The sequence below is a fragment of the Ipomoea triloba genome, chromosome 3, assembly GCF_003576645.1.
Source record: "Ipomoea triloba cultivar NCNSP0323 chromosome 3, ASM357664v1".
Lineage (NCBI taxonomy): Eukaryota > Viridiplantae > Streptophyta > Magnoliopsida > Solanales > Convolvulaceae > Ipomoea > Ipomoea triloba.
Window position 1 is genome coordinate 28,659,856 of NC_044918.1, and position 21,893 is coordinate 28,681,748.

A 21,893-nucleotide genomic window follows, 5' to 3' on the forward strand; every position below is an offset into this window, starting at 1 on the left:
TTAAACTTTTTAAAAAGAATGCATCTTTATTAATATCAACGTTAAATTGTTAATGATGGTTGATTTTGTCAAGTGTAATTATATATTTATGTAAATCATTTACAAACATTATATATTTATACAATTCATAAATAATTACAGTATAATAAATTATATGTATGAAGCAGCCCTACCACAAAGCAGGAGGGGCAAAATTCGCAATGAACACAAATATTAAATGGATAGAACATTAGGTCGCATGTGCCTTTTGGTCCGTAAAAAAATATACTTGGAAGCTGGACTACAACATGAGCCCAAGGTACAAGTTCAAATCCAATACTCGATGAGAAGTGAAGTCTGATCTAATACTCGATGAGAAGTGATGATGCTGTTTGTACAAAGCATGCCTCAATCATCTCTGCCAGACACGTGAGCCACGTTTAGATGCATCGAATGCGAAGGACGGTTTGTCCCAACCGCCCCTTCACTTAGATCGCCTACCCATTGCCTCACCTCTCACCCTCCTATATATATATGCGTTTTTACGTTTTAACAATGCACCCAAAATTTCTATTTTCTTGCACTTTGACCCTAAATTTCATGTTACCCAGTTTAATTACTTCTTCAGTCTATTAGCTCACTAGAAATTAATCTTGGAACTTTGCACCCAGTCACCATGCCCTTGCAAGAAATTAGCTTTTTTTTTACAGATTCATTTTTTAATTTGTACTTGATGCCTTATTTGTGTGAATACTAACTAATTCTCCCCCAACACCTCCAAACTTCATTGAAAGAATTTCTATAAAATATGTGCGTTCCATACTGTCTCTATGGCCTTCCGTAGATTTTTTTTCCTATGTTATACATTCCTTTGCATATTACCCGACTTAGTAATGACCTTCCTAATTTTTAGCTAGTTTTCCACCTTCCAAGGGTTTGCAAGCCTCCTTTTGCTTCAATACTTGTCCTCCACTTGATATCAATGCACCCTGGCTTGAGTGTCATGTTATTCTTTTATAATCCTTTGGTATTTAATTAGCTACCCTCTGATGAGTTGCGTCCCTTCTTTATTCAAGAAAGCTTAATTCTACCTAAAGATTTTCCTCATTTTGTTTTGGATAGTACCTAAAGGCCCATTTTGATGGGATCACCACTTCTACTAGGACCCTTGCTTCGCAAACACAAAGGTCATCGCAAAAAGGGTCTTGCCCGTAGCTCAATGCGGGGAAGTCCTACTTCTACCTAATAAGGGAATAGAAGTTGAGACAACACTATTAGGTATAGCTAGGTCTGTGCACTTTCTCTTACTCCCAATTCAATGATCTTTGAGCACCCTACAAGCTATATATTCTCACTGTAATGTCTACTTCCTTTCTTGATGGCCGTTTGACTTTTTCTTATTGTGTGTTGCCAGTTTCCCTCCCTGGTAAGTGGTAGCCCTCTTAACCTTGCCTCCTTGTTAGTTGTTAGCTTCCCTCGTTGCTCCTTGTGGCGGGTACCCACTTAGGTGTGGGCTAGCAAAACCTAGGCTTGCCAAGTAGCGAGCCTAATCGATCACCTTGCCCCACCAACGCATTTTGACTACTCTATCTTCTTGTGGGTTGTTAGCTCCATTCCTTGGTATATCTCTAGACCTTGTCTCTTTGTGAGACGTTATCAACTTCAGGGCTATATGTCTATCAAGGCTCATAGGATTTCTTAAGTGTTGGAGAGAAGAGATCTTGGGAGTTGATATTGGAATTTCAGCCTTGGAATTCTTAAGTGGCCTTAGCTTAAATATCTTGGTAATTTGGATCTTTGGGATTTGGGGCTACCTCGATAGGCACAACCCAATAAGAGTTTTGAAAATAAATTATCAATGAGTTTGAAATGTTGTTAACCACGGTAAGTTTTGAGATAAAGTTTGATCTATTGCCATAATTCACGATTATTCGTGCCATGAAAACATGCTATAAACACCAATTCAACAATTACAAGTACATTTAATATAAGAAAACATTTAATATCTATGGTATTAGAGCAACACATTTGTAGTTTTTTGAGAGATTTTTACAGAAAATTTGAAGATGATTTTCTTCTGATGTGGAGATGAGTTTTTTATTGGATTTTTCACTGCAAGTAGAAGTTCTTTGTGAGACTTGTAGCTAAGAGAAATGGAGAAAATTTGCCGCCTTCCTGCACGTTTGGTGCACATCCGCATGCCAATTTGTTGTTGTTGTCAAATTTTTATTTTATTTTGTTTTTTTTTTTTTTTTCATCTTCCCTCTTCTTTCTCTTCTCTAAGTGTCACTGCAAAAGCCTAACAAAATATGGAACTATCGAGGTTAGTTGTTCTAAATCCCCAACAATAAAAAGATGAGGTGAGGAATCTTATATGCTCACCAAAGATGGCAATACAAACATAAATTAAGTGCCAAAATTACCAGACATTGGGCAGCCGAATGAATTGGAATGCAGACACGTAGGTAGGGACACGATTATGTGGACAAATGGTAGCAAAGTGATGGATACAAAGAACATTAAGATTAACGCTCGCTACTCGCTGTCGTCATGTTTGCATACGTACCTACTCACATTCCCTCAATATAAATACACACCACTCCGCTTAATCTCACATCTCACTACAAATTACATAACAACATTGAGTGTAGCCTATTATTGCAAATACGCATACAGAAATGGCAAAATCCTACACCATATTTCTTGCTTTTCTTTTCTGCTTCCTCATAGCGACGCCTACCGGTGAGTAATCGTGGCATTATATATATAATTATCAAATGAGAATCGATCTCTCCTCTTGTGAGAATATGTGAACCAATGCAAAATGAACGTACACGCGCAATAGTCTACATAAATGTACACAAGCAAACTATTTCAATTGTGCGCATTGTCGGCATTGGAATATGAGATTGTATGTGTACATTTATGTAGGATACACTATGTACAAGTTCACAGGTTCTCACCCGAGGAACAGTTTTAATTGAAACATCACCCTTAACTTTATATATATATGGTTTGTGAGTTTGATTTTGTACGTAGTATATATACTTGTGTTGCGCTCTAACTAACTTTGTAGTTAATATAATGTTGTTATGTTTATAGAGAGTAAAGTAGGTGAAGAAAAGGTGTGCGGGAAGCTAAGCCAAACGTACACCGGTTGGTGTGATAATGGTGGCGACTGTGATCTCCGTTGCCGGACTAATGAAGGCGCGGTTTCCGGCTCATGTCACTGGCATGACCTTGGAATGGCTTGCTTCTGCTATTTCAATTGCTGATGATGAAGACTTCTATATATATATGTGTGTCAATGTCAGTCATGATGATCATCAATAATATAATAACAATAATCCCTCAAAGTATATGAATAATACTGCATGCTGCATGCCTACCTAATTGTATTACAATGAATTCTCTGCTGCCTAATTATTGTATTACAATGAATTGCATGTACTTTGCAGAAAATAAAATAATTAATAAAAAGTGTGTCCATCATATCCTTTTTTCAATAGCCAAAGTTTTTGGCGATCGAGTTGGTTACGTTGTATAATATGCATGTATGTGTTATCTTTCAAGTATTACTTATTTCAACTTCCACATTTACTTGCCTTGTAATATAAATTCTTGGACAACACTTAGACTTTTTTGAAAATGATTTCTATTGTGATGGTGGCTTCTTTTTCCAAAATTCCTAGTAATGTAAAATTTAATTCTTGAGACCACTCCAAATGCTTCACATACATGCTTAAAATTTCATCCTCACTCTGATCTTCATTCCACTCCGGTTACTTTACGAATTGTTTGTTGAGGCTAACATCTCGAGTTATCATTCAGATTAACAAACTTTAACTACTCGAGGTACCATTCGGTTTGTCAGAATGTTGAGCACGCATAAAATCACAAGTCCAAATAAAATAATTTGGGGTCTAAAATTGCTATCTTTTGGTATCATCAAAATCTAAAACAAAATGTTCCTAACACTTTTGAGATAAGCAACATTGCTTATAACAAAGGATGATAAGCAATAGATCCTTTTGACCAACATTCTTTGCTAGATCCTTATTATTGCTTTTGGAGCCATGACACATTATCCAAGGTGGATACATGACTTTTAAGAAAATTTCTTGAAAGTTGCATAAAGTTGAATTTTATGGATGAAACTCTAGTTGAAACTTGAGCTAATGATGTGCATCAGGTAGAACCTTTATGTTCATTAAGCAGAGCGAGTTCACTAGTCACTAAATTAAAGAGGAAACCTCTCTCTATATGTGCTTTACTTGTATGATAATAATTTATAAGCATGAAACAATGAAGCTAAAGTAAACAAGTTATGTACTTGTAGCACTAAGGGGGTGTGTATGCACATGGGTAATCATTTTGGGTTGTGGTTCTTGCCGGTGCTTATTAGTTCCTTTTTTTTTTAGTACTACATTCATAATTATTTTCTCAACTAGCTAAAGCACAAAGAGTCAATAATTGCCCCCATTGAGGCTCGAACTCATGACCTCCCATTTGGAGAGCCACTTTGTACTGCTAGACTACACAAGGCCATTGAAGTAGTTTGTCTGCCGTAGTTCAGGGCCAGTAGAGCGGTCCTCCAACCTATAAGCTCGGTTCTACCCTACCTCCAAAATTTTTCTAGGTTTAATTGTTTTGAATTTAAAATTATTACTCCGTATTTCACAGATTCAAACTCTTTAAAAAGAATGCATCTTTATTAATATCAACGTTAAATTGTTAATGATGCTGGTTGATTTTGTCTAGTGTAATTATATATTTATATAAAACATTTACAAGCATTATATATTTATACAATTTATAAATAATTACAGTATAAATTATGTATGAAGCCGCCCTACCCCAAAGCAGGAGGGGCAAAATTGGCAATGAACACAAATATTAAATGGATAGAACATTAGGTCGCATATGTCTTTTAGTCCGTAAAAAAATATACTAGGAAGCTGGACTACAACATGAGCCCAAGGTACAAGTTCAAATCCAATGTGATTACTACAACTTCTAAACAAATTAGGCAAGACAGAAAAAAAAAAAAGAAGAAGAAGAAGACAAGTGAAGTCTAATACTCGATGAGAAGTGATGATGTTGTTTGTACAAAGCATGCCTCCTATTTATATTGTAAGAATGCATTGAATCATGATAAATGAATGGACATTGGCCCTCAATCATCTCTGCCAGACACGTGAGCCACATTTTAGATGCATCAAATGCGAAGGACGGTTTGGCCGAACCGCCTCTTCACTTCAATCGCCTACCCATTGCCCCACGTCTCACCCTCCTATTTGCGTTTTAACAATGCATCCAAAATTTCTATTTTCTTTTACTTTGACCCCAAATTTCATGTTACCCGGTTTAATTACTTCTTTAGTCCTTTAGCTCACCAAAAATTAATCTTGGAACTTTGCACCCAGCCACCATGTCCCTGCAAGAAACTAGTTTTTTTTTACTGCTTCATTTTTAATTTTAATTTGTACTTGATGCCTTATTTGTGTGGATACTAACTAATTCTCCCCCAACACCTCCAAACTTCATTGAAAGAATTTCTATAAATAATGTGCATTCCCTACTGTCTCTATGGCCTTCGATAGAATTTTTTTCCTATGTTATACATCCCTTTGCTTATTACCATTGTGACTCAGTAATGACATTCCCAATATTTAGCTAGTTTTCCACCTTCCAAGGGTTTGCAAGCCTCCTTTTGCTTCAATACTTGATCATCCACTTGAAATCAGTGCACCCTAGCTCGAGTGTCATGTTATTCCTTTATAATCCTTTGGTATTTAATTAGCTACCCTTCGATGAGTTGCGTCCCTTCTTTATTCAAGAAAGTTTAATTCTACCTAAAGATTTTCCTCATTTTGTTTGGGATAGAACCTAAAGTTTAGCTTAAGGCCCATTGTACGGCCTCTAGTCCATATACCAGCCGGGCACGCGAGAACTCCCTGAGATTTTATGAGAAATTTTTTTCTGACAAATCTCTTCTCCACTTCACTGCTTTAAGAAAAGGGTAAGGCTTATGTATATAGCCTAGTTTGGGCCAAAATGTGCTAGCCTTTAAAAGCCCAAAACTACCAAATATTGAATTAATTCATTAATCAAATATTAATGTAGTAATTCAATATCGATAACTCTTTATCGATTTCTTTTAAAGTTCTTAGCATTACCACGAACCATTAAGGTGTAACTTTCTAAGTTCATAGTTAAACTAGCAATGAGTAATATTTAATAACTCATTATTAAATAAATCGTAAGTCATGAGTAGCACCTAGTAGTATGTCATGAATACCTAGTTCACAATGAATATATATAAATATATTATAATGCACCTTTCCGTTACAAATATCATGCAACATTCCTTTCACACAACACTTGTTCTGAACCAGGTAAAGGTCATGATCAAACTTGGTCAAACCCATAAACCTAGTCAATATGCCTATTCAATATTCTTAACCTGAAGTCCAACTTCATTATACCTTGGGTAGAGAATCTCATTGTATGATTATTGAATAGACTAAAACATCCTTGTTAGGCGGTGGATTCTCTATTGAGCACACATATGTCTCTGTACAATACTGAACTAAGCCACCAAGTACACTTATAGTCTGATAAGGAACAAAATGCGCATACTTGCAAAAACTAGTACAGTCCACCATATGTACGAGACAACCATGTCGTCTCAAGTCAAAGGATTATTGCATACTTGTAACATACAACATATCGATGACACGAAGGTAAACATCATGCGGTACGTTGTAGTCAGTCATTGTTCAATGACTTGTTCTCTAACAATCTTCCACATGTCCACTCTCTGTATCTCATATAGAATGACATGAGACTCACCATAAGAAAGACAATGTGCTAGTCTTATCGGAATTCTAATGCCCAATTAGAATTCCTATGACTAGGAACATTTTTACAATACTTCATTTACTAATTATTCGTCACTCATATTCTTAACTCTTTAAGAATGAAGAATTAAGAAGATTGTACGACCTTTCAAAAAAAAAAAAAGATTGTACGGAATACTATCGAATATTAATTAAGCCAAAATAAAATAAATAAAATATTTAATTATTATATTTATTTAATAAGAAATCAATGCCCAAAATAATAAATGTTGGCTCCTAGGGCATACATGTCTAACATTGGTTTGTCTACTTCCTTTCTTGATGGCTTTCTAGGCATTTTCTTATTGTGGGTTGTCAGCTTCCCTCCCTGGTAAGTGGTAGCTTTCTGAGCCTTGTCTCCTTGTTGGTTGTCAACTTCCCTCGTTGCTCCTTGTGGGGGGTACCCACCTAGCCAATGAGCTAGGGGTTGGGTGGTGTGGGCCAGCAAAACCTAGGCTTGCCAAATAGCGAGCCAAATCGATCACCTTGCCCCACCAACCCATTTTGACTGCTTTATCTTCTTGTGGGTTGTCAGCTTCATTATCTCTAGATCTTGTCTCCTTGTGAGACATTATCAACTTCAGGGCTATATGTCTACAAAGGCTCATATTGGATTCCTTAAGTATTGGAGAGAAGAGATCTTGAGAGTTGATATTGGGATTTTAGCCTTGGAATTCTTAGAAAGTAAGTGGCCTTAGCTTGAATGTCTTGAAAATTTGGGTCTTTGGGATTTGGGGCTACCTCGATAGGCACAACCCAACAGGAGTTTTGAAAATAAATTATCAATGAGTTTGCAATGTTGTTAACCACGGTGAGTTTTGAGATAAAGTTTGATCTATTGCTATAATTCACGAACCGTGCCCACGAAACATGCTATAAACACCAATTCAATAATTGCAAGTATATAAGAAAACATATGTAAAATAACATTTGAAGTTTTTTGAGAGATTTTTACAAAAAAAATTTGAAGATTTGTTTCTGATGTGGGGATGGGGTTTTTACAAGTTCTTTGTGACTTGTAGCTGAGAGAAATGGAGAAAATTTGCCGCCTTTCCTGCACGTTTGACGCACATCCGCGCGCCATTTTGTTGCTGTTGTCAAATTTTTGTTTGTTTGTTTTTTTTTTTTTTCATCCTCCCTCTTCTTTCTCTTCTCTAAGTGTCACTGCAAAAACCTAACAAAATGTAGAACTAATGAGGTTAGTTGCTCTAAATCCCCAACAACAGAAAGATGAGGTGAGGAATCCTATGCTCACCAAAGATGGCAATAAATACAGAAATTAAGTGCCAAAATTAGCAGACATTGGGCAGCCGAATGAATCTTAATGCAGACACGTACGTAGGGACAATATTATGTGGACAAATGGTGGCAAAGTGATGGATACAAAGAACATTAAGATTAACGCTCGCTACTCGCTGTCGTCATGTTTGCATACGTACCTACTCACATTCCCTCAATATAAATACACACCACTCCTTCCACGCTTAATCTCACTACCTACAAATTACATAACAACATTATTATTATTGCAAATTCGTATACAGAAATGGCAAAATCCTACACCATATTTGTTGCTTTTCTTTTCTGCTTCCTCATAGCGACACCCACCGGTGAGTAATCATGGCATTATATATATAATGATCAAATGAGAATCTCTCCTGTTGTGAGAATGTGTAAACCAAAATGAACGTACGCACACAATCGTCTACATAAATGCACACAAACTATTCCAATTGTGTGCATTGTGCAATACGAGATTGTGTACATCTATGTAGAGTACGTACACTATGTGCAAGTTCGCAGCTGGTTCTCACCGGATCAAAGAAGCGGTTTTAATTGAAACATTACCCTATATATATATATATATACACACAGTTTGTGAGTTTGATTTTGTAAGTACTGTATATACTTGTGTTGCGCTCTAACTAACTTTGTAGTTAATAGATACATACAATATATATAGTAATATAATGTTGTTATGTATGTTTATAGAGAGTAAAGTAGGTGAAGAAAAGGTGTGCGGAACGCTAAGCAAAACGTACCCCGGTTGGTGTGATGGTGGCGAGTGTGATCTCCGTTGCCGGACTATTGAAGGCGCCGTTTCCGGCTCATGTCACTGGCATGACTTTGGAATGGCTTGCTTCTGCTATTTCAATTGCTGATCACCACTTCTGATCTATATATGCATGCGTCAATATAATGTCACTCATCATCATCTCATCTGCAATAATAACAATAATAATCCCTCAAAGTATGACCGAATAATACTGCATGCTGCCTACCCAATTACATTGTATTACAATCAATTCTCTGCTGCCTAATTATTGTATTACAATGAATTGTACTTTGCAGAAAAAAATAAAATAATATAATAATCCCTCAAAGTGTGTCCATCTTTTTTTCAATACCCAAAGTTTTTGGCGATTGAGTTGGTTACGTTGTATAATATGCATGTATGTGTTATCTTTCAAGTATTAATCTTATTACTTATTTCAACTTGCACATTGACTTGCCTTGTATTATAAATATAATTCTTGGACAACATGAAGCCTCATTTTAAACTTTTTTGAAAATGATTTCTATTTTGATGGTGACTTCGTTTTCCAACCTAGTAAGGTAAAATAATGTAATTCTCCAGACCACTCCAAAAGTTTGACATACATGCTTAAATTTCATTCTCATTCTTTTGCTCAAAACTTTTGTTAGAAATTGTCACAATCTTTGTAATTTCTATTGACTCCTCAACAATCGATTGAATACAAACATTTATTGACTCCTCAACCATTAATTGTGGTGATAATATGATCCATTTGCTCCTCAAAAATCAGTAGAGCTTGTGGAACATCATCGTATAATGGTTTATTCGCAATTGGATTTATTGGCTGCTCAATAATTGGTGGAATATCAAGATCTCCAGTTTCCTTAACAACTTGTAGAATAACAAATTAAAAGTTCGATCCAAAAAAAAAAAATTAAAAGTAGACAAACAAATATGATAATAACTATCAAATTAAACCAATACTAAGGTACAAAACTCCCCGCCAAGCACCACCTAAATTCAATATTAAGTGTTATAGACACAAAATAAGAATAAGACAAAAGATGATTTTTCATCTTGTTTCCCTCATAGCATGCATTATTTCTTTACAATATAGTGTATTAGGATAATATACAATGTTGTTAATTAGTTAGATAAGGAAGTGTGAGATAGTTTAACATCCATTGAATAAGAAGATATTGGTAATTAAATCAAGGAAAATTCAACCCATGAACAAGAAACTTCACATTAAAAAAAATAACTGCCAAAAATATCTATGCATATGTAATTACACAAAATAACAAGAAAATGAGAATATGCTTACTGTTAAAACTCAGCTCGTTGTTCCAAGGTGGCCCTCTAGGCCTCTTGGGTTGTCAGCTTCATTCATAAAGGTGCTAGATGTCTTAAAAGTGTTGGAGAGAAGGTGAATTTGAGAGATGATATTGGAATTTTTGGAGAGTAGGTGGCCTTGAATGTCTTGCAAATTTGGGCCTACCCCGAGGAAAACAGTATAATAGTGAATAGGGATCATATTTATTGGGAATTTTTGGTTTACTTCTCTAGAACAAATTATGGGGGCTAATTTGAATTGAAATACAAAGATTAAAATATAAACTTACAATAAATACAAGATGCAAGTGATAAAACTTCAACGAATAGAAGCTTCTAGCAACAGATTTATTTCCACAATGGTTCAAACAATAAATCGATCACAGTTGCAAAGATAGCTCTAATGATTGCAGAAATAGACTTGGTTATAGTGATTCGAACAACTGCCCAACCACTGATTAATCCTTCAATTCCTAAATTTGTTGATAATTACGAGACGTCTATAGTTATATATTTTCTTTCCAACTAATTATCAAAGAAACCTCATAAGATAATTTAATTGATAGCATTAGAAACAAGAAAGACCCAAGCCCTGATGAATAAACACGCACCAGGTTGATTACAAAAACCTAATGAGGTTGCTCAAAATCCCCAAACAACAAATAATTTGAATTTGCTAAAAAGAGGTGTTGAAATATATGAGGTGAGGAAACCTATGCTCACCAAAGTTGGCATGCAATAAAAACAGAAATTAACTGCCAAAATTACCTGACATTGGACAAACGAATGAATCCAAATGCAGACAGGTAGAGACAAATGGTAGCAAAGTGATGGATACAAAGTACATTAAGATTAACGCTCCCTACTGGCTAGCATTAGTGTCGTCATGTTTGCATACTCACATTCCCTCAGTATAAATACACATCACTCCTTCCAGGCTTAATCTCAACATTGAGTGTAGCCTATTATTGCAAATACATACGTATACATCAGAAATGGCAAAATCCTACACCATATTTGTTGCTTTTCTTTTCTGCTTCCTCATAGCCACACCTACCGGTGAGTAATCGTGGCATTATATATATATATATATATATGGTTTGTAAATTTGATTTTGTACGTACTATATATACTTCTGCTCTAACTTTGTAGTTAATACATACAATATAATTTAATGTTGTTCTGTTTGTTTATAGAGAGTAAAGTGGGGTGAAGAAAATGTGTGCGGGACGCTAAGCAAAACGGCCACCGGTTGGTGTGATGGTGGCGAGTGTGATCTCCGTTGCCGGACTATTGAAGGCGCGGTTTCCGGCTCATGTCACTGGCATGACTTTGGAATGGCTTGCTTCTGCTATTTCAATTGCTGATTATATATATATATGCGTCAATACAATGTCACTCATGATGATCTGCGTGCAATAATAACAATAATCCCTCAAACTATGAATATAATAATACTGCATGCTGCGTATACCTAATAATTATATTGCATTGTATTACAATTAATGAATTGTCTGCTGCCTAATTGTATTACAATCAATTGTACTTTTTGGCGAGAAAATAAAATAATTAATAACAAGTGTTTCCATCCTTTTTTCAATAGCCAAAGTTTTTGGTTGTATAATAATATGTATGTGTTATCTTTCATGAGCATAGCCACATGTAAATGATACTCCGATCCTTGGTTGAGCTACCTGCTGCAAATATTGGAGACATGGATAACTTGCGCATTGACTTGCCTTGTAATATAAATTCTTGGACAATATGAAGTCTCATCTTAGACTTTTTTGAAAATGATTTCTATTGTGAGGATGACTTCTTTTTCTAAAAGTCCTAGTAATGTAAAATGTAATTCTCGAGACCACTCCAAATGTTTCACATACATGCTTAAAATTCCATTCTCACATTGAATACAAAGATTTATTGACTCCGATTCTCAACTATTTTTCTCCTCAAAAATAGGTGGATCATGTTGAATTTTAAGCTAAGCTATTTTGATGGGCTCTAAGCTATTAAGAATTAGTCTTTATTATTTATATTTATTATTTATTTGTTTGCCTAGTCTTGAGGAGTAGATGTAACTGCTCCTCTTTTTGTGGCCTTGTATGTATTTAAATACCTGTGTAAACTCTGAATAAACATTGAGTTTCAGAGTCTCACATAAGCAACGCGTGGACTTTAGTCTTTTCTTTTTATCGGGTGGCGTAGAGACTCAAATCCATGATCTTTGCCATGACTCTGATACCAAATTGAAGCATGTACTCCATCTCAACTAAAAGACTAAGCTGATAGTTGGACGACACATTTATGTTTATATATTATTTATGCTCAACAAGTCTAAGGGAAGTGTTATAGGATAGACTTTTAGACCCTCAAAATTTTACAAGTCCGAGGAAAAGTGTTATGGGATAGATTTTAGATGCTCAAATTTTTACAACTCAATTGATTATTGGGTCAGATATTTTTAGTTATGTTATATAGTAATACAAGTTTGGTTCAGATATCTGATATTAAAATTTCACATATATTACTATATTAGAATTCAAAGTAAAAATTACTCGGTATATATTTATATACATGTCATTCAAATGAATATATCCAAAAATATTTTAAATATTAGCTCAACAAAATATTAATATTATCTAAACTAAATTTTAGGTGAACTTAAAAGGGTATTGGTTGCCCTCGGGGCCCATATCTAGCTGAAACCATGGCAGTCAAGGAGGCTCTAACATGGATCAAGAGTCGCGGGCTAAATAATGTTATTATTGAATCTGACTGTTTAAATTTTTGCACTAATTTCAATTCTGTTAGTAGTGACTTTTCTTATGTGGGTCTCATTATTAAGCAATGTCGTTTAATTGCTAGTGACATTGGGAACGTTGTTGTTCGCCATGTCAAGAGGTCAGCAAATCATGTAGCTCATGTGCTTGCACGGGCGACGGGTTTTTCTTCTGTCCTTGGGGTTTGAGATCTTTATCCGCCCTCTTGTATTTCGCATTTGCTTTGATGCTTTAATATAAGCTTTTCATTTTCAAAAAAAAAAAAAAGTGTATTGGTTCAAATATATTTTTAGTTATGTTATATACATATATAAATTTGGTTCAGATATCAAAAATAAAAATCATACATATATTGGACTTAAAATTAAAAATTATAGTTATTCTATTTAAATCAAATATATTTTATAATATTTTAAATATAAGGTTTAAAAATTATTCGAAATGATACTTGTGTTAATTTTACAGCGTTAATCTTTAAAAAAATTTGAAAATAAAAGTGTTAATAAACAAATTTTCTACCAGAGAAGGAAAAACAGAGAATGAAAACAGAAAAATTAAAAAAAAAAACATAAGATAGAAAAAAGTTTGGGTTAATAAACGGACCATACTAGTTAACATGAGAAAAGATGGAAAGAAAAAAGAAGTTCTCGGTAGATGATTGCATACATAGGATTAACACTTGAAAGATAAGTAGATAACACAATACATACATAAGATACCAGTCCATAGACTTTGGGTATAAGAAAAAGGAAAAAGAAAATGAGAACCTGTTATTAATTAAACCAAATGGCAGAATGAGTGCAGCTTATTGGAGTTGCTTTCGGCAGTGGAATTAGCATTACTGATTAAGTGGCATCGGTGCATGAATAATTATGTTTGGTAGTGGTACACTAAAGTATGGATGGCAGGATGAATGGTTAAGCATTAAATGAGTGGTATTATTATAATTATAGATAATGGTATAATGGGCTAAGCAATAAGTTAGTGGTAATATTATAGTTATAAATAATGTAATAATGCCTGCAGCATGTTATCAACATTAGAATTGTTTATTCCTTTGCTTAAGTATAAATAGGGAGTCTATCACTTGTGATTTGTGTATTCTGAAAACCGAAGAAAAGAATTCCCATTCCTAATTACATTTCCTCTCTTATTTCTATTCCTTCGAATTTCTTGCTCTTCCTCTCAATTAATATAGATATATTTATATTAAATATATCTGACATTTGGTATCAGAGCCTATCAACCTTCCAACCCTGAGATATTTTTTCTAGTGAAATATGGCCAATAATTTCAATATTGTATGGTCGGGTCCTAAATTAGATGGGAAACTCGATTACAATTATTGGAAAATTATGATGACCACACATTTGAAAGCTCAAAATCTTTGGAGCTATGTTGATCCCGGTCTACTAGAAGGAGCTGATGCAGCTGCTGTACGGCGAGATCAATTGGCATTGGGACAAATTCATCAAGGTGTCCATTACTCCATTTTTGGGCAGCTAGCTCGTGCTGAAACAGCAAAACAAGCTTGGGACATCTTGAAGGTGTCAAACAAAGGAGTTGACCGGTCACAGAAGTCTAAGCTGCAGACGTTGAGAAGGTTGTATGATCGTTGTGAGATGGCCTCTACAGAAACGGTAGATATGTATTTCTCTCGTCTTATTGATCTTGTAAATAAGATGAGGTTATACGGAGACACACTTGAGGATGGTGCAGTGGTTGAAAAAGTTCTACGAACGATGCCGATGAAGTATGACCATGTGGTGGCTTCAATAACAGAGTCACACGATACCGATGACTTGTCAATTGCCGAGTTAAAAGGTATGATCGAAAGTCATATTGAAAGGATTGCGTCAAAATCAGAACCACTAGCAGAAGAAGCTTTGAAGAGCCAAGTCACCTTTAATATGACTAGCTCTAATCAAAGAGGTGGAGGAGCTGGTAGAGGTCGTGGAAGAAGTAGAGGAGGATTCAGAGGAAGAGGACGTGGTAACTCAAATCAAGGAAGGGGACGAGGTAACTTCAATCAAGGAAGAGGTGGAGGTAATAATACCAAGCAAGGTAAATTTCCATTTAATTGCTACAATTGCGGCAAATATGGACACAAAATTGCAGATTGCTGGTATAAAGAGGATGGTCATGAAAATCAAGCAAATGTTGCTGAAAAATCTGGTGAGAGTTCTACTGAATCTGAAACCTTATTTTTGGTCAGTAACAGTTTGTCTGCAGATGAAAACATATGGTTCTTGGATACTGGATGTAGTAACCATATGTGTGGGAAGAAAGAATTGTTTTCAGAGTTGGATGAATCAATACGATCTGAGGTGACATTTGGAAATAAGTCAAAAGTGCCAATTTTGGGAAAAGGTAAAATCTCTATTCAATTGAAGGATGGTACTCACAATTTTATATCCGATGTTTTCTATGTTCCTGCATTACACCAAAATTTGTTGAGTATGGGACAGTTGTCAGAAAAGGGATATAAAATAAATATCACTGGAGGGTGTTGTACCATTGTTGATGCCAAGGGAGTTTTGATTGCAAAGGTAAATATGTCTCAAAATCGACTATTTCCTTTAAAAATCAACCATGCACTTCTTACTTGCTTTAATTCTGAAATCCGTGATGATAATTGGTTGTGGCATATGCGGTTTGGGCATTTTCATTTCTCCGGATTAAATTATTTAGCAAGAAAGAAACTTGTTTCCGATTTACCGATTATTAATGTTCCTGACAAAATTTGTGAGAGTTGTTTGATTGGGAAGAAGCATAGAGAACCTTTTCCTGTAGGCAAGTCTAAAAGAGCAACAAAGCAGTTGGAGATTGTTCACTCAGATCTGTGTTCATTGGAAGTTCCTTCAAATGGAGGTTGTAAGTATTTTGTTACCTTCATTGATGATTTCAGTAGAAAAACATGGGTTTATTTTCTGAAACAGAAGTCAGATGCATGTGATGTTTTTCAACAATTTAAGGTTTTTGTTGAAAAACAAAGTGGTTATAAGATTAAAATTTTGAGAACTGATAGAGGTACAGAATATATTGCATGTGATGAATTTTTAAAGAAAAATGGTATTCAGCATCAAATGACAGCTAGGTACACTCCACAACAAAACGGAGTGGCTGAGAGGAAGAATAGGTCTATCATGGACATGGTGAGATGCATGATGAAATCTAAAAATCTGCCTAAACCTTTTTGGGCAGAAGCTGTTGCTTGTGCTGTTCATGTGTTGAACAGGTGTCCAACTAAAAGTGTTCGTGATAAGACACCTGAGGAAGCTTGGAGTGGGAATAAACCCTCTATCAGACATCTCAAGGTTTTTGGATGTTTGGCATATGCACATGTGCCAGATCAGTTGAGAAAGAAGTTGGACGATAAAGGTGAGAAGTGTATTTTTATTGGTTATAGTGACATTTCAAAGGCTTATAAATTGTATAATCCTGAAACTCAAAAGGTTGTTATAAGTCGTGATGTCATTTTTGATGAATATGGTGCATGGGATTGGTCAACTGAAGAAGAAAGGTCAGTTGTTGTTCCCATTATTCCTGATAATGAGCAATTGGTTTCAGATAATGTTCAATCTTCTTTACAGCCAGAGTCATCAGTTCGGAGATCTCAACGCGAGCGTCACTTACCAGCTCGTTTGGAAGATTATGTTTTGGGTAATGATAATGACTTGACTGGTGAAGAGATTGTTCAGTTTGCTCTCTTTGCAGATTGTGACCCTATATCATTTAAGGAGGCTGCTACAGAAACTCATTGGCTTAAAGCAATAGATGAGGAGATTTGTGCCATTGAAAAGAATGGTACTTGGGAGTTAACAGAATTACCTCCCGAAAAGAAGTCAATTGGAGTAAAGTGGGTTTATAAAACCAAATACAAGTCAAATGGTGAGGTTGACCGTTTTAAGGCACGGTTGGTAGCAAAGGGTTACAAACAAAAACCAGGTATTGATTATTTTGAGGTTTTTGCTCCAGTAAGTAGACTTGATATTGTGCGAATGCTTATTTCTCTTGCTGCTCAAAATGATTGGAAATTGTTTCAAATGGATGTCAAGTCTGCCTTTTTGAATGGTTTTCTTGAAGAGGAAATATATGTTGAGCAACCTGCAGGGTATGTGAAGAAAGGGGAAGAAAATAAGGTTTACAAGTTGAGAAAAGCTTTGTATGGTTTAAAACAGGCACCCAGAGCATGGTATGGTTGCATTGATTCTTATTTTGTTGAGAATGGTTTTATGAGATGTCCTTATGAGCATACCCTATATGTCAAATACACAGATTCTGGAGATATTGTTATAATCTGTCTGTATGTTGATGATTTGATTTTTACTGGAAACAATTTGAAACTAATCTCAGAATTCAGGGAGGCACTCATTAAGAAATTTGAAATGACTGATATGGGCGTTATGTGTTACTTTCTTGGTCTTGAAGTTGTTCAGATGAATGGTGGAATCTTTATTTCACAGAAGAAATATGCTGCTAATATTTTGAGAAAAATCAAAATGGAAAACTCCAAACCAGTTTCAACTCCAGTAGCTGAAAAGTTGAAGATGTCCAAAGATGAGTGTGGTAAGAATGTGAATGTTACAACTTATAAAAGTTTAATTGGGAGTTTGAGATATTTGGTAGCTACTAGGCCAGATATTTCTTTTGGAGTTGGAATACTCAGCAGATTCATGGAGGAACCAAAAGAATCACATTGGGTTGCAGCAAAGCGAATTCTGAGATATGTCAAAGGTACGAGTAATGATGGAATTTTTTTACTCTACTAATGATGCAGTGAAACTTGTTGGATATACAGACAGTGATTGGGCTGGAGATGTTGAGACAAGAAAAAGCACATCGGGATATGCCTTCTATCTTGGTTCTGCTATATTTTCTTGGTCTTCAAAGAAGCAGCAGATTGTAGCACTTTCAACCGCAGAAGCAGAATACATTGCAGCAGCAAACTGTGCTACTCAAGCAATTTGGCTCAGAAGAATTTTGGAGTTTTTGCAACAAAAGTAGGAAGCACCTACAACAATTTTTTGTGACAACAAGTCTGCCATTTCGTTGTCCAAAAATCCTGTTTTTCATGGTCGCAGCAAACACATTGATATCAAGTATCACAAGATCAGGGAGTTGGTTGCTGAAAAACAAATCAACATTGAGTACTGTGCAAGTGAATGCCAAGTTGCTGATATCTTTACAAAACCATTGAAGACAGAGACATTTCTCAAATTGAAGAAGGAAATTGGGATGACGAATTTATCCAATTTGGTTTAAGGGAGGCAATGTTATTAATTAAACCAAATGGCAGAATGAGTGCAGCTTATTGGAGTTGCTTTCGGCAGTGGAATTAGCATTACTGATTAAGTGGCATCAGTGCATGAATAATTATGTTTGGTAGTGGTGCACTAAAGTATGGATGGCAGGATGAATGGTTAAGCATTAAATGAGTGGTATTATTATAATTATAGATAATGGTATAATGGGCTAAGCAATAAGTTAGTGGTAATATTATAGTTATAAATAATGTAATAATGCCTGCAGCATGTTATCAACATTAGAATTGTTTATTCCTTTGCTTAAGTATAAATAGGGAGTCTATCACTTGTGATTTGTGTATTCTGAAAACCGAAGAAAAGAATTCCCATTCCTAATTACATTTCCTCTCTTATTTCTATTCCTTCGAATTTCTTGCTCTTCCTCTCAATTAATATAGATATATTTATATTAAATATATCTGACAGAACCGAACACCAAGATAGACGTACATACACCAAGAACAATGCCTTGTTAGTTAACAGTTGAAATAGCAGAAGCAAGAATATCCAGCAAAGCCATTCCAGTGACATGCCCCGAATACGGCGCCCTCAAAATTTCTACATTGGTTGTCACAGTTGCCGGTAACGATGCACTGACCAGACCACGTTCCACTCAGCCTTTCGCATAGACTTTCTTCGCCCCCTTCACTCTCTATTGGTGCTGGCGCTGAAACTCTTGCTGCAACACCTATTGCACCAGTCGATTCAAGTAAATAAAAATTTGAATTATAATAAATGATTAATAAAAATAAAAAAAAAACATATATAATGCAAACACACACAATATGTTCATAATTAAGTGTAAGTAAACTGACTTTAACGTGTGAACTTGCGAACAATTGAAGAATTACACCGTACTCTTGCACTGCACTGGATATGATTGCACTACAAAGGTCCTCTAGCATGTTTGAGAGTCGTTGCGGTGCAATCCTTCAATAGTTCGCAGATTTGCAGGTTAAGGCTAATTCGCACCTGATTATATATATATATATATATATATATATATATATATATATATATATATATTTTATATTTAATACATGGACAATGTGGTGTTTGGTAAATAGTTGTTAGCTGATAGCTGATTGAGTTAGTGAGTTTGATTAGTTGATAGCATTAGCTGATTGTAGAAAATTGTTTGGTAACTAGCTGTTAGGTGAGAACTGATTACATGTAAAATGACTTTATCAAAAAGTTTATAAAAAATGCTGCTTTGAGTAGCTTTTTGAAGCAATAAAATGTTGCAAAGAGTTAATTAATCAAACACTCATATTGGTTATTTAACCAAGTCAAATAGTTAATAGTGGTTAAATAAGTCAAAATTGACGGATAAACTATGTTACCAAACAGGGCCAAAATGACTTTTTAATTTTATTTTTCATTTTCTCTCCTTTATTTATGATTCCGTTATTCTAAAGTAGGGGATTAAAATGGTAATGGGTCTTGTAATTACTAAAAGATTTGATTTGAATAGTAGAATAACAAAAAAATAGACAAACAAATATGATAATAAATATCAAAACCCATTATAAAGTGCAAAACTCCCTAACCAAACACCACCTAAATTAATATTAAGTGTTATAGACACAAAGCAAGAATAAGACAAAAGATGATTTTTCATCTTCCTTCCCTCATTGCATATATGCATTATTTCTTTATAGTGTATTAGGATATACAATGTTGTTAACTAGTTAGATAAGGAAGTGGGAGATAGTTTAACATTCATTAGATAAGAAGATCATGGTAATTAAATCAAGGAAAATTCAACCCATGAACAAAAAACTTGCCAAAAATTTCTATGAATATGTAATTACACAAAATAACAAGAAAGTGAGAATATGCTTACTGTTAGAACTCGTTTTCCAATTTTGACAAGTAACATTCATTTTAATTCAACCTTAACCCTTAACATTGAGTTTGAACTCATCACATCGTGTTTGTCCAAAAGGTTAATTAACCTTCAATTTTGGCCAAAACACGATTCAAACTTGATGCATCTAGTTACTCCAATGTAACTTACTTTTGAACCCAAGTGTAAATTCAACCTAATATACAACAATTAACAAATAGATGATATTTTAAACACAAAACTAGTCAATAATTTTTCACCAATTCAAATTATATCTTATTGCTTGATTGCTTAGTTACATATTATATTGAGTATTAGAAATTGCAAATTGTGGGAAACTCACCTGTATAGGTAATGAGGAAGCAGAAAAGAAGAGCAACAAATATTGTGTAAGATAATTTTGCCATTTTTTGTATATGTATATATATTTGCTGCAGCTTACACTCAATGGATTAACGCTTGTTATCTATGGTGACATTAAGTGAGGAAATGTTGGCTATTTATATATTGAATGAATGGCTACCAATCAAACATGACAGCAAGAACAACAAGGAATATTTGTTAAAAAAAAAAACAAGGAATATGCTAGAGTTAATTTTATATTGAGGAAATGTCATCCGATCCATGCATCTGTTTGCTAGCATTTGTGCGCATATTGTGTCTCTATTTGTCTGGATGTATCTGCATGTATTAACCAAATGACAGTCTAGTTGTAAGTGTTCGTTGATTAATACTACGTATAATATTTTATGACAAACGCCGTTTCATGCACGGATCTTTATTTGTGAGACGGGTGAAACGGGTTGGGTGAAGATGAAAATATAATATAATACTTGTGCTGGAAAATGTAATACTAATAAGAAATAAAGTGTTTGGGATAGCGCAATACTTTTGAAAAAAAATGTAATAGTTTTACGTACCTTTTGATTTAAAACTTAAAAGTATTACATTTTTTCCTCAAAATATTACACTTCCCCTTGAGTAACAAACACTTTATTCCTAATTAGTATTACATTTTTTATATATAAATATTACATTTTCATCTTGATCAGACCGGTCTTTCAAATAAAGATCCGTGAAATGGTCTCCAAGAGAATCACTCATTTTTTATTTGATCAAAGGTTTCATTGACAAATCAACTAGGACCACATACCGATATTCTTATTCGTGTTAGATTTGAGTAAGACTTCAAGAGCGACAAAATACTCACTTGAGTTTTAAGATAACTGCATTCTCAAGACCCAAATTCGAAACTTTTGATTAATTTAAAAAAAAAAAATACTCATTCTATTTCACCCCTCAATTAGTTTTGGTAGCATTTGTCTGTGTTTGTACGTAAAAACCAAATGACAGGGTCTAGTAATAAGTGATGATCTGATCTATTTAATTTGATTGCCGTACGTTGCCGAAGTGGACCTTGATAACGATGATGACGATATGAATTATGATTAAACGAGGATTCTTTCTCAACGTACTTAGCTTGTGTTTTTATTGCCGCGTATGATGAAGTGGACCTTGAGCATAACGAGGATTCTTTTCTCAACGTACTTAGCTTGTGTTTTTATTGCCGCGTAGGATGAAGTGGACCTTGAGCATATATAGTTTTGCACGTATAGTTTTCGGCAGAAGTCTCGCGATGAGATTGCAGATTGCTTCTCAAATTTTAAATGGGATGATAAAAAAAAATAATTAAATCTCATCAAG

The 21,893-nt window shown here is 34.7% G+C and overlaps 2 protein-coding genes and 1 long non-coding RNA gene across 3 annotated transcripts; 2 read left to right on the top strand and 1 right to left on the bottom strand.

Moving 5' to 3' along the window:
• The first annotated feature begins 2,615 nt into the window (after positions 1-2,615).
• Positions 2,616-3,485, top strand: LOC116012733 (defensin-like protein 1). Its single transcript, XM_031252390.1, has 2 exons — positions 2,616-2,721; positions 3,082-3,485. Exons 1-2 carry the CDS (start codon positions 2,658-2,660, stop codon positions 3,252-3,254), a joined length of 237 nt encoding a protein of 78 aa, XP_031108250.1. The 5' UTR covers positions 2,616-2,657; the 3' UTR covers positions 3,255-3,485.
• A 4,899-nt stretch (positions 3,486-8,384) lies between these two features.
• On the top strand, positions 8,385-9,274 carry LOC116012735. The gene is made up of 2 exons (XR_004097187.1): positions 8,385-8,491; positions 8,874-9,274. It is a non-coding gene; the product is annotated as an uncharacterized LOC116012735 (long non-coding RNA).
• A 9,542-nt stretch (positions 9,275-18,816) lies between these two features.
• On the bottom strand, positions 18,817-20,641 carry LOC116012731 (defensin-like protein 1). The gene is made up of 2 exons (XM_031252388.1): positions 20,533-20,641; positions 18,817-19,028 (listed from the first exon to the last, which is right to left on the bottom strand). Exons 1-2 carry the CDS (start codon positions 20,594-20,596, stop codon positions 18,817-18,819), a joined length of 276 nt encoding a protein of 91 aa, XP_031108248.1. The 5' UTR covers positions 20,597-20,641.
• Between the last annotated feature and the right edge of the window lie 1,252 nt (positions 20,642-21,893).